The sequence below is a fragment of the Hyperolius riggenbachi genome, chromosome 3, assembly GCF_040937935.1.
Source record: "Hyperolius riggenbachi isolate aHypRig1 chromosome 3, aHypRig1.pri, whole genome shotgun sequence".
NCBI classification, from domain to species: Eukaryota; Metazoa; Chordata; class Amphibia; order Anura; family Hyperoliidae; genus Hyperolius; species Hyperolius riggenbachi.
This window is the reverse complement of record NC_090648.1, coordinates 65,411,754-65,423,566: the sequence shown is the minus strand read 5'-3', so window position 1 is coordinate 65,423,566 and position 11,813 is coordinate 65,411,754. Positions and strand designations below refer to the sequence as shown.

Below are 11,813 nucleotides of genomic sequence, written 5' to 3'. Positions count from 1 at the left end.
AAAACGCATATGTGTTTTAAATGCGTTTTTACATTGTGTTTTATGCAAATCACTTGGAAGACAACAGGAAGCAGAATTACATCACAAAACATTTTTTTTGTGAAAAACGCATACAAAACGCAATACATTGCGTTCCCATTGACTTTCATTATGTGTGTTTTTAAAGCGTTTTTGAATATTATGCAACAAAACCAACGTTTTTAAAAACGCATGCATACAAAACACATGCGTTTTTTTGTATGCTTTTTTTCATGTTATAGACTTCCATTAGCGGCAAAAACGCAGCTTTTTACGCATCGCTTGCGTTTCTGCTAAGTGTGTTCCTAGCCTTAGAGGCAGAGGATCAGCAGGACAGCCAGGCAACTGGTACTGTTTAAAAAGAAATCATCAATATGGCAGCCTCCACATCCCTCTCATTACAGATGTTCTTTAAAGGAGTAAATAAAGTGCTGCACTGCTCCTTTATAGAGTATGGAGGATGCAGAATGTTTGCAGTTTGAGATATTCTGCCTGCTTAGCGCAGAGCTGCTCTGAGCAGACCTCCTGCACTCAGCAAGGCAGCCTTGCTCAGAGCTTGCCTTTGCGCAGGTACTCTCCCTCCATCTGCGCGATAGCAGAGACAGCATGACAAATGACTGAGCGCAAGGCACAGAGGGAGAGCCAGAGGACGAAGGAAGGATGGGCATGCTGTGCAGAGAGATGTGAAAGATACAGGAGGAGAGACCAGAGTGATGGAGATGCTGCCTGCAGGAGGAGGAGGAGGAGGAGGTGGTGACTGACAGGGCTGCATCCATAAGAGGACCAGAGGCAGAGACCGGAGGTGGGGGAAACTGAGATTGAATTATAAATGTGATGGATGATAACACAGCGCATACAGAAGGGGAGAGAGAGAGAGAGAGCTGATCGGCAGGTGTGACAGTCTCCTCCTCTGTGTCCCTCTTCTTAGGGGGCCCTGAAGCAAAGAAAAGAAGAAAAAAAAATCAGAAGAAAAGAGGAGGGAGAGGGCTATGTCCTCCCCCTCCTCCCCCCTTCTCCTCCTCTCAGCCAATCACAGCGAGAGCTGCACCATCCTCACTTCCATATATAAGTGCAGAGAGGGGGACCCGGCTGCTCACATGAAGGGAGAATAGGTGTCAACACTTTGGGATAAAGACACTGAGACTCACATCGGACCCTACCCTCCTCCCTTCTCTCTCACTCCCTTTCTCCAAAAATCTAGCAACCCCCCTCCTCTTTTTTCCAGACAAAGACCCCCCATCCCCTTAAACTGCCTATCCATCCCTTCTCCGCGTTGATCATCAATATTTTTATATCTATAGATCTATTTTTGGGACCTTTTTTTTTTTTTACCTCTGCTATTTTGAGCCGGCATTTGGAATTTTTTTCCCTCAGTATTCCTTTTTTTTATTTTTTTATTTTTTTATTTCAAACTGAGAAATTTTTTGATACCTCTTGATTATTAGATACCAAGATATATATTTTTTGTACGAACGTTCCCTGTCTCGATCCCGTGACGGCCGCCGGGAAGGGGCAAGGGAGCGGCGGGGTGAGCAGGCGCACCTCGGACGCCAGGACGCTGAGGAAAGGATCCCGACGACAAGAGAGGCGCAACCGAAAATCCACCGGATCCAACCTACGTTCCCTCAGCATGGTGACTGTAAGTGAGGCCATCTTTACTCTCCTTTAATTTTTTTTTTTTGGGGGGGGGGGGGGGGGCAGGTTTGGAGTTCTCCTTTTCAGCGTCGTGGGTGGAAAGGGTTAAAGAGGAAGACGACAAGGTTATTTTTGCACGGGGTAAGCGGAGGAGAAGAAAGGGTGGCAGGATAGAAGGAAAAATCTCAAGGGAAAGACCCATATGGGACTTGACTGCGTCTTACAATGCAGTAGAAGAAAGGACATTAAAATGGGGGGGGGGGGGAGCAGTGGGTGTGCGGTGTCCTTGTGACAAGTAATGCCACGTACCTATGACACATAAACCTATAGAGAGATCTCAAACAGACGGACAGACTGATCATTCCACATACAGAGGGGGCACACACTGACACAACATGCATCCAGTCAGTCCAGTTGCAGCTGGTACCTACAAGAACATGGTGGTGGTGGTGGCGAGGGGGGGGGGGGGGGGTAGGGGGTGGAGAGAAGGTTCTTGAGAACAATAGAAGAGACATGGCAGTGACTGGGTGTGTAATCACACGCGTGTGCGTGGAGGCACGCCTGTTTGAAAGATAGGCAGCGTGTACAGTTAGTATATTTTGTGTATGGCACTTTTTTTTTTACACGGACTTTTACACACTATGTAAATTTTTTAAATATATTTTATACAACGGTAATTATGGCATTGGCTTTATGATGGTGGACTTATAATGTGTGTTGTATCCTGCATCCCCGGGGCTTTGTGTCACAAATAGAGATGGAGAGATGGATATATGTGTATAGAAAACCATGATACTGTGTGTGTATGTATATATATATATATATATATATATATATATATATATATATATATATATATATATATATATATACACACACAATACACACACACACCACATAGGCATTCAGTTATATCTAAAGCCTGGTACACACTTTCAATTATGATTGGCCAACCACTGACCGATTTTACCACCTCTCCATGAGGGTTTACCTGAATACTACATGGAAGTGGTAATATTGGTCAATGATTGGCCATTTATAATTGAAAGTGTGTACTTTAGGGTGCATACACACATCCAATTTTGATTGGCCAATATTACCACTTCCATATAGTATGGGAGCTTACCTAAACATCTTGTTCATAGTATTCAAAATCTGCGGACCCTCTTACTACATGGATTTGGTAAAATTGACCAGTCATTGGCTGTATGTACAATACACACTCCAATGTTCGCTGTTATTACCTGATTTCTTTAGGCCTTTTCTTTTGAGCCTGGTACACACGTCCAGTTATGATTGGCCAATCACTGACCAATCTTAACACCTCCATGTAGTTTGGGAGATTACCTACACAATCTGCTTATAGGATTCAAAATCCGTTCACCCTCATACAACATGCAGGTGGTAAAATTGGTTAGTAATTGGCCAATCAAAATTGAAGGTGTGTAGCAGGCCTAAATCCGACATCTAATTAATGTCCAGAGCAACCCATAGCCACCACAATATTACCACCGGTCAGAAATAATTTGTATGTGATTTCAGGTAAACTGGACTGTGGCTGCTTCATAAAGCCTATGACATTCCTTTGTTGTTCTTCAGAGGCGGTTAAATCCCCATCTCACACACTGCCTGTACCTGTAGGTCACCTTACACACAGCATTGCAGTGAGCAGTGACTGACAAAGTGCAGTGCAGCACGGCAACCATAATTCCTTTATTATAGTTGCATGGGCGAAGGCTGTATTGTGATTGGTTGCTATGGGTGTACTTTGCACGTTTCTTTGTGACTTGCTGCGTGTATGTGGCACTCTTTGTTACACGCCGTCTGTCATGGAGGCCTACAGAAAACCGATAAATAATGATGCAGTGACTGCAGAATTCTACCACACAGCAGCGTGTGGTAATCATGTCATGGAGTATGGCTGAGGGGATCTGGTCACAGCCGGTTATCACCGTGCATCATTGTGGCAACCGTACCGTCAAAAAACCCCAAATAAAGTATTAATTGTCAGCTGCAAGCCTGACTGGGAAAAATGACAGCTGATATCTGATTGGTTGTTACGGCTACCTACTGTCCTCTGAGGCCCGGTATTGAGAAATAAGGCCCCTACTGGCTATCGCCTTTGCTTGCTTTGCTAAATCCTGCAACCAATGTCATCCATTTCCTGCTGTGGTGTCATAGTCAGCCCTTGACAGTTCACCTTGTGTCACATTCTGTCAGTGACAAAGTCGCCACCGCGCATCTCCTCAAAGGCTCCATTCTCTCCTCAGCCTCCCTCCCCTCCTCCCTGTTTTCTCTGCAGTATCCACTCCTTCCTACCCCTTTTCTCTCGCACACAATCCGTCCTCTGTCTGACACTCCGTTTTTGCACTTAGACCTCGCGTTCACGTACAGTGCTCTCATACGCTGACCTTGGACATTAAGCGTGAAACAAAATAATGGTCGAAAGGGATTTTTTTCTGTTTTTAATACAGTGGAAGCAAGTGTAGTGCTTAGCGTGGTTTGTTGTTTCAAAGCTCAATGACAGAGGGAGGTGCAGTACAGGCCCCTGACCAGTTTGGGCCTGTTGTGCAGCATGTGAGAACGGTCATTCACTCATCCAAATTTGTATTTCAGTTGGGTGTCCATTCACTCCTTAAAGTGCCCTCTATCAAGTTGGCGGCTGATCGACCATCCGATTCGATAATTATTATCGAATCAGATGAAAATTGGTGCCGCCAAGAGCATGCTCGACCGACAGTGTGACCAATTTTGGCCAAAATTGGTTGCATGTTTCAATTGGACATGCTGCAAGATGTTGGGCCGTTGTGATCGATCGAGTGCACGGTGGTAATGACAAGCGATAACGGGACGAGTGACAAACGCGACGAAACCCCTGGCGCTGTACCACAGGACAGGTAATGTATAAATGCACACATGGAGGTACATTCATACACTTGGAGGGCAGCGGCAGACTCGGCCAAAACCCGAGAGATTTCGTGCTCAGATTGATCGCAAATGCATAATCGCAAATGCTTAGCGCTTTTTGAAGTGATTTTCCTAGGCGATTCTAGGTATGTGATTTTTGGAGCATTTTGGTGTAGTGCAGCTGTAACTGAACAGCTTCTGTAACAAAAACGCTTGGAAAATCGCTCTGTTCTAGTGCTTTTCAGAGCGAGTTTCCACTTTCCTATACTATTCAGCAAAAATGCTGCAGGACCCGCGTTTGTGTTTGGGGAAAAAAAAGCTCATTGCTCTGCTCTCCTCCATCCCATTCATATACATTAGACAAGCGCTTTTCAAAGCGATGGCGTTTTTAAAAGCGCTCAGAAGCACACTTGTTGTGCACCAGCCCTGAGAGAGATTTGTCTCTTGGTTGAATCTGCCCAATGTCGCCTGATGTATGGCTAGATGGGTGGATTGAGTACAAAGGACTGTGAGGTATCTGCCCAGCTGGGACCTGCTGAAGTCTTCCATACAGTTTGGTGAACTCATTGCAAGTACAGATATTGTAAACGCTGTGAAGGGTTGGGACTTAGTCCCGCTTTTGATGACCTATATATTTGTCAATCAAAACTGTGCTTGCCTGCCCCTTTCAAGCAGAGTATGCAAACGATGTCCACCAAGAGTGGACTTGAAGAGGCACTGCAATGACATATAGTAGAATGTAATACATTGCTCAGGAAACCCATTTTTAAGTTGAGGCCCTCTTACACTAGGGCACTTTTTTCGCGTTACCCTTTCTGCACGCAGGGCAATGCAAAAGCAAAGAAAGTGTATGGTGGGGCTGAGTACACTAATCGCGTCGAGCCAGAAGTATCCGATTCGCCTCCGACCTGCCACAAAGTCAACAGCACGTTACTCTGCAACTTCCGCGGCGACGCAGCAGCGGAATGAATTGAAGTCAATCCGCGACACAGAAATTTGAAATTTGTTGGCCGTACGGCATGAAACGACGTAAATACGATGGGGAAGCGGGAATCCCAGTGACGTAACTTCTATCTAGCAGGGAGTACATTACTGGACAGTGGGTGGCAGCGACAGGGGCAAGCAATCGGCGTGCGGGGTGGGTGGGCGACGCAATACATGTGACTCTGTCGGTGCACTGCAAGTTCATATATATTTCGTTTTTTGCACTGCAGTGTGATGTGCCGTCCCCTCGCATTGTGCTGTAACGCCAAAAACGAGATTCATATGACGCTGCGGAAGATTGTGCCGACAAGGTCATATGCATAGCACAACGCTTTTCAGAGGTATAAAACCGGCCTCAAGGACACTCGACGTGAGAGGGATATGGAGGCTGCCATATTGATTTTATTTTAAACAATGCACATTGCCTGACTGTCCTGCTGATCACCCGCATCTAATACTTTAGCCACAGACCCTGAACAAGCATGCCGATCAAATGTTTGACTGAGGTTTGACCCCAGTAGCTGCATGCTTGGTTCAGGTGTGAGATTTAGACTCTACTGATGCATGGAGGATCATCAGGGCTGCCAGGCAACTGGTATTGTTTAAAAGGACATAAATATGGAAGCCTCCATATCCCCCTTACTTCAGGTGTCCTTCATTTACCCTGTTTTCAGCATCAGAAACATGTTCCTATGTCAATAAATATCGCTGTATATTGATAGGTAACCCCACCCTCCTAGAGATGTTTAGACTAGGCTATTTAGTTATACAGCCTTCTCCTCTCAGAGCAGTTTGAGAGAACAGGTGTTGTTTCTGCTCACTTTGGAACACACAATAAGCAAACATTCCGCAGTGATGCATCTTGCCAACGGTAAAGATGTTGCTGTCTGTGATAAATTTAAGAATGTAAATTGGGGAGAGAAAAGATTTTACACAGACTAAATAATCTATAAATGAATATTGTAAAATATAAGCAATTTTAATTTTTAAGTTACATTCAGTGAAACTTACCCCATGGGTTAATTCACCTCACTTAAAGGAAACATCCGAGGAAATGTAAAAAAAAGAAGATCTACTTACCTGGGGCTCCCTCCGGCCCCTGACAGCCGTCCTGTGCCCTCGCCGCAGCTACGCTCCCAGCTACCGGCCCGGGAGTCCCCTCCGGTGTAGATGCCGTCCTCGCCAGCTCGACATCTACTGCGTCTGTGCGAGAGCTGCTTGTGGTCGTGCTGACGTCATCTGGAGTGTACTGTGCAGGCGCAATAGTTCTATGCCTCCGCAGAACACTCCAGATGACATCAGCGCGACTCCAAGTGGCTCTCGTGCAGGCGCAGTGGTTCTATGCCTGCGCAGAACACTTCAGATGACATCAGCGCGACACCGAGTGGCTCTCGTGCAGGCGCAGTAGATGCCGACCGGGCGGCACCAGAGGGGACCGGCCGGGAGCCAATGGAACTGCAGCGAGGGCACAGGATGGCTGCAAGAGGCTGCAGGAAGCCCTAGGTACATTTCCTCGGATGTTCCCTTTAATTTTTACCTTATCTATAAAGTAACCTTACAACTTTATACGCAGACATCGGTAAAAATAACTTGACTGTGATATTACTCTTCCGTACTTATTTTTAGTATATTTTCTGCTTGCTGGCTGCTTAAAGGAAACCTGAAGTATGTGGAGGTTGCCATATTTATTCCCTTTTAAACAATACCAGTTGCCTGGCTGTCCGGCTGATCTTTGGCTGCAGTAGTGTCTGAATCACACCAGAAACAAGCATACAGCCATTCCAGTCAGACTTGGGTCAGATAATCTCTTCTGCATTTGCTTGTTCAGGATCTATAGTAAAAGTATTAGAGGCAGAAAATCAGCAGGACTGCCAGGCGACTGGTATTGTTAAAAAGGAGATAAATATGCCCGCCTGCCCCTTCTGGCCCCGTCCTCCTCCGGCTCTCAGCAGTGTCTCTGCATCTGTCCCTGCACATGCGCAGTGCAAAAAAGCACTGTTATGTTGTAGAGTACAGATCAGTGCCCTGGGGGCATAGGACAGTGTTAGATAAATGTTTTAGCAGAAGGTGGTGCCCCCCCCTTTGTTTGCATGTGTGTATGGCACTTTTTGTGGCCACACAGGATATCAAGACTGACCCTGCCACTGACTTTGCTCACATGGGCGCGCGTTGGGGAGGATCAGCCTAGGATACCTCACATGGCCTACCACGGTCTTCCCCAGGAGACATCATCCAGGGGCAGGCATAGCTCAAACCTTGCATCTGATTAAAAAAGACCCAACTCAGTTCATTTTTTTTGCCAACCATGATGGTGGTCTAAACCAAGCCTAAAATGCTGGCCACTCCCCTTGGGATGCAGATTTGACCATTCAACAAAAGTTACCAAAACTACGTGGTGTGATCGGATGTAATTGTGTGGACTTTCTTGGCTGCTGCTCACATTACATATTAATAAATATTGCTAGTCTGACAGATCAGTTTGTAGCTAGATAGGGATACCTAGGTTAATCAGACAAGTCTTAAAGGGAACCTAAACTGTACTAAATAAAAAGTTTCACTTACCTGGGGCTTATACCAGCCCCCTTCAGCCGTTCTGTGCCTGCACCGGTTCTCAACTATCCTCTGTTCCCCCTCCGTGGCTTAGTTTCGATTCTGCCGACTGTTCAGTTGGCGGTCCACTGCACCTGCGCAGCCGCGAGCATCCTCGTATGCATTCACGTCATCTTGGAGGTGTGTTTGGGGTTCTTCTCATGTTGGAATACTGCCTTGTGGCCTAGCTTTTGGAGGGAGGGAATCATGCCACTCTTCAGTATGTCACAGTACATGTTGGCATTCATGGTTTGCTCGATGAACTGTAGCTCCCCAGTGCCGACAGCAGTCATGCAACCCCAAACTAATGATAAATCCCACCACCTCGCTTGACTGTAGGCAAAACACACTTGTCTTTGCACTCTTCACCTGGTTACCACCACACACGCTGGACACCATCTGAACCAAATAAGTTTATCTTGGTCTCATCAGACCTCAAGACATGGTTCATGTACGTGGGGACACGAGTAAGGGCTGAAGGCGTACTCGACCTGCTGGACAATGGGGGGGGCAGTGCTGGAGCGAGGATATGAAGAAAGGACCTTGAAGGATCCACGGGACCCAGAGCCTTCCCTCTACATCGTCCAGTATATGTCTTTTTTTTTGTTTCTTGCTTTTGGGCTAATTTCATTGATTCACCCTCTGACTTTTTGGTCCTTTTCCATCCTGTAAATACAAGGGACTCTTATTTAATGTTTAGTGTTGGGATTGGCGACATCAATAGATGTTCAGAAAAACACTGAAGGGGTTGTCTTGAATTGCGCTCATCATGACTTATGCCACTGCACCGCTCCATGTTGTCCATCTGTCTAAACTATCCGTCTTATCATTACCCTGGCGAGCAGTTATGCTGTTGTGAATAACATATATTTACAAAGCGATGAAAGTCATTGGAGTGTGATGTTGTCCCGGGGAGAGAGCTGCTGGGGGGCAGCACAGAAGGAGGGTCGTTGCTGACAGCGAGATGGATGATGGGGCTTATAATGAGTGTCATAGCGATGGAGGAGAAATAGCTGAACGTGAGGCAGGTGGAGATGGATGGAGAGGGAATTTGTGAGGCGTGGAGGCAGGAGATGGAGAGGAGAGATTCCGAGGCCTGCTCTGTGGGCGGAGGTGTCATTGTGATAGATGGAGAGAGGAGGATGAGGAAGGGGGTCACACAGCAAGCGATGGGAAGATGGAGTGCTGGCGGAGGGGATTTAATGGCGGAACGTATGGTGGTGGTGAGGCAGGAGTTAGTCGGGAATTAGGATGCTGAAGGTGAGAAATAAAGGAAGACGGGGCATTGCAGAGAGATTCCACTTTCAATGTAAAATTGACATAAATATCACTGCTGCCCAAGTGTGTTTTTGACATGTTATTAAAAATGCTCTTTCCATTTCAATGTGCAGCCAGCTCAGAGCCGCAAGGTCTGGCTGTAAGGACACATTGTGCTTCTTTGTAACCATGGAAACACTATAGTGTGTTAGAGTATCAGGGGCGCAACTACATCGGGCTGGGTCTCCGCACAGCAATCTGCCTCCCCCCAATTGCAGGGAATTCTTGCAGACCTGCAGTGGAGCATTATACATTATTACCTGTTCCTGGGGGGGATGTAGGACACTTTCCACTTCCTGTACAGTTTGCAAGTGCCGTGCAGCCAGCCAATCACCTGCTAGGTGTTTTGGATTTGGTGCTGGGGTGAAAATAACAAAGAGTAGCTATTGGTTAGGGTTATGGCTTAGAGTTAGGCTTCGTTACAGGAGGGTTAGAGGGGGTAGGGTGGAGCAGGGGAAGGGGTGAGTAGGTTAGGGTAAAGCTGGCCACTAACGGTCCAATTTCTAGCAAAAAATCGTTTGAGCGATCAGAAATTCTGATCGGACGAAAAATCGTTCACTACACCATCAACAAACCAATCATTGCTTCCTATCTATCACAACCACCAAGAAAATCCAAATTTTCGTTCGACGAAAATTCATTCGGGCGACATTTTTTTCACTCGTTCACAATCGATTGTGTCCACCAATGGAGATTATTTACAACCAATCCGATCAGAATTTCTGATCGCTCGAACGATTTTTCGCTAGAAATTGGACCGTTAGTGGCCAGCTTTAGGCATTCGGAAGGGGTTTCATCAGGAGAATGGGTATGGTTAGACACCAGGAAGTGTGCAACGTTGGGGTGGAGGGTAGTGGTCAGAAAGGGTTTATTGCTGAGAAGGTTAGGGTTAAGGATCTAGAATTGGTAAGGGCTCGTTTCCATATGCAGCACAGGAGCCGTGTGTCAGCGCAGCTCTGCATTGTACGTGCCTGCTATCCCATTCATTTACTATGGATATTACACATGGCTCCTCCTGTCTGTGTCACCCTGTGGTGGGAGGGGCAGACTCCATGTCACATAGCTCCTCCTGCCTGTGTCACCCTGTGGTGGGAGGGGACAGACTCCATGTCACATAACTCCTCCTGTCTGTGTCACCCTGTGGTGGGAGGGGACAGACTCCATGTCACATAGCTCCTCCTGTCTGTGTCACCCTGTGGTGGGAAGGATAGACGCCATGTCACATAGCTCCTCCCATCTGTGTCACCCTGTGGTGGGAGGGACAGACTCCATGTCACATAGCTCCTCCTGTCTGTGTCACCCTGTGGTGGGAGGGACAGACTCCATGTCACATAACTCCTCCCATCTGTCATCCTGTGGTGGGAGGGACAGACGGCATGTCACATAACTCCTCCCATCTGTCATCCTGTGGTGGGAGGGACCGATGCCATGTCACATAGCTCCTCCCATCTGTGTCACCCTGTGGTGGGAGGGACAGACTCCATGTCACATAGCTCCTCCTGCCTGTGTCACCCTGTGGTGGGAGGGACAGACTCCATGTCACATAGCTCCTCCTGCCTGTGTCACCCTGTGGTGGGAGGGACAGACTCCATGTCACATAGCTCCTCCTGTCTGTGTCACCCTGTGGTGGGAGGGGCAGACTCCATGTCACATAGCTCCTCCTGTCTGTGTCACCCTGTGGTGGGAGGGACAGACGCCTTGTCACATAGCTCCTCCTGTCTGTGTCACCCTGTTATGGGAGGGGACAGACTCCATGTCACATAGCTCCTCCTGTCTGTGTCACCCTGTGGTGGGAGGGACAGTCTCCATGTCACATAGCTCCTCCTGTCTGTGTCACCCTATGTCTCTTAGCTCCACCCATTTGTGTCATAGTGATAGAAACTTATAGTACTTTTACTTACCGTAAGACTTTTATTTAGTTTTGCACAGTGTAATGATATCCATGCAACCTGATCTTAAAGTAAAAGCACAGTATGACTTTTGTTAGAAATATGCTTTTGTCTATAACTTTACAAATTAAAGCAAGAGCGTAGTCTGTGGCTGGAGCAGTGAGTTCAGCAATGGCATCAGCACATTCTCAGGCCCTGTACTGCGCTCTCCCATCAATTATCACCATTAGCTATTTTGATGCAGTAATTAGATATGAAATTGCTGCGTTACCGTGCTGCTGCATGAAAGGCCCGACAATTAGAGAAGGGGGCAAACAAGCCGCGTCAACTACACAGTGTTGTTTGGGCTAATTAGCATTATTCTCTTTGTAAGGAGCGGGCGGCACAATGGGCTCTGCTCTGTGAGAGACGCTTAATGACACTTAAATCAGAGTGATGCGACGGTGGAGTCAGCGCGGCGTGTGCGGACCATCT

General features: G+C 47.0%; 1 protein-coding gene across 3 annotated transcripts in view; it reads left to right on the top strand.

Annotated features, from left to right (window-relative positions):
* The first annotated feature begins 970 nt into the window (after nt 1-970).
* ELAVL3 (ELAV like RNA binding protein 3) overlaps nt 971-11,813 on the top strand; it is a 112,316-nt gene continuing 101,473 nt past the window's right edge. The window contains exon 1 of one of the 3 annotated variants that reach the window (XM_068274269.1): nt 971-1,657. In XM_068274269.1, coding sequence (XP_068130370.1) covers nt 1,649-1,657 — 9 coding nt within the window. In that variant the 5' untranslated portion in view covers nt 971-1,648. Of the gene's footprint in view, nt 1,658-9,331; nt 9,394-11,813 lie in introns of those variants that run through there. The other 2 variants (XM_068274267.1, XM_068274268.1) reach the window with 2 other exon arrangements.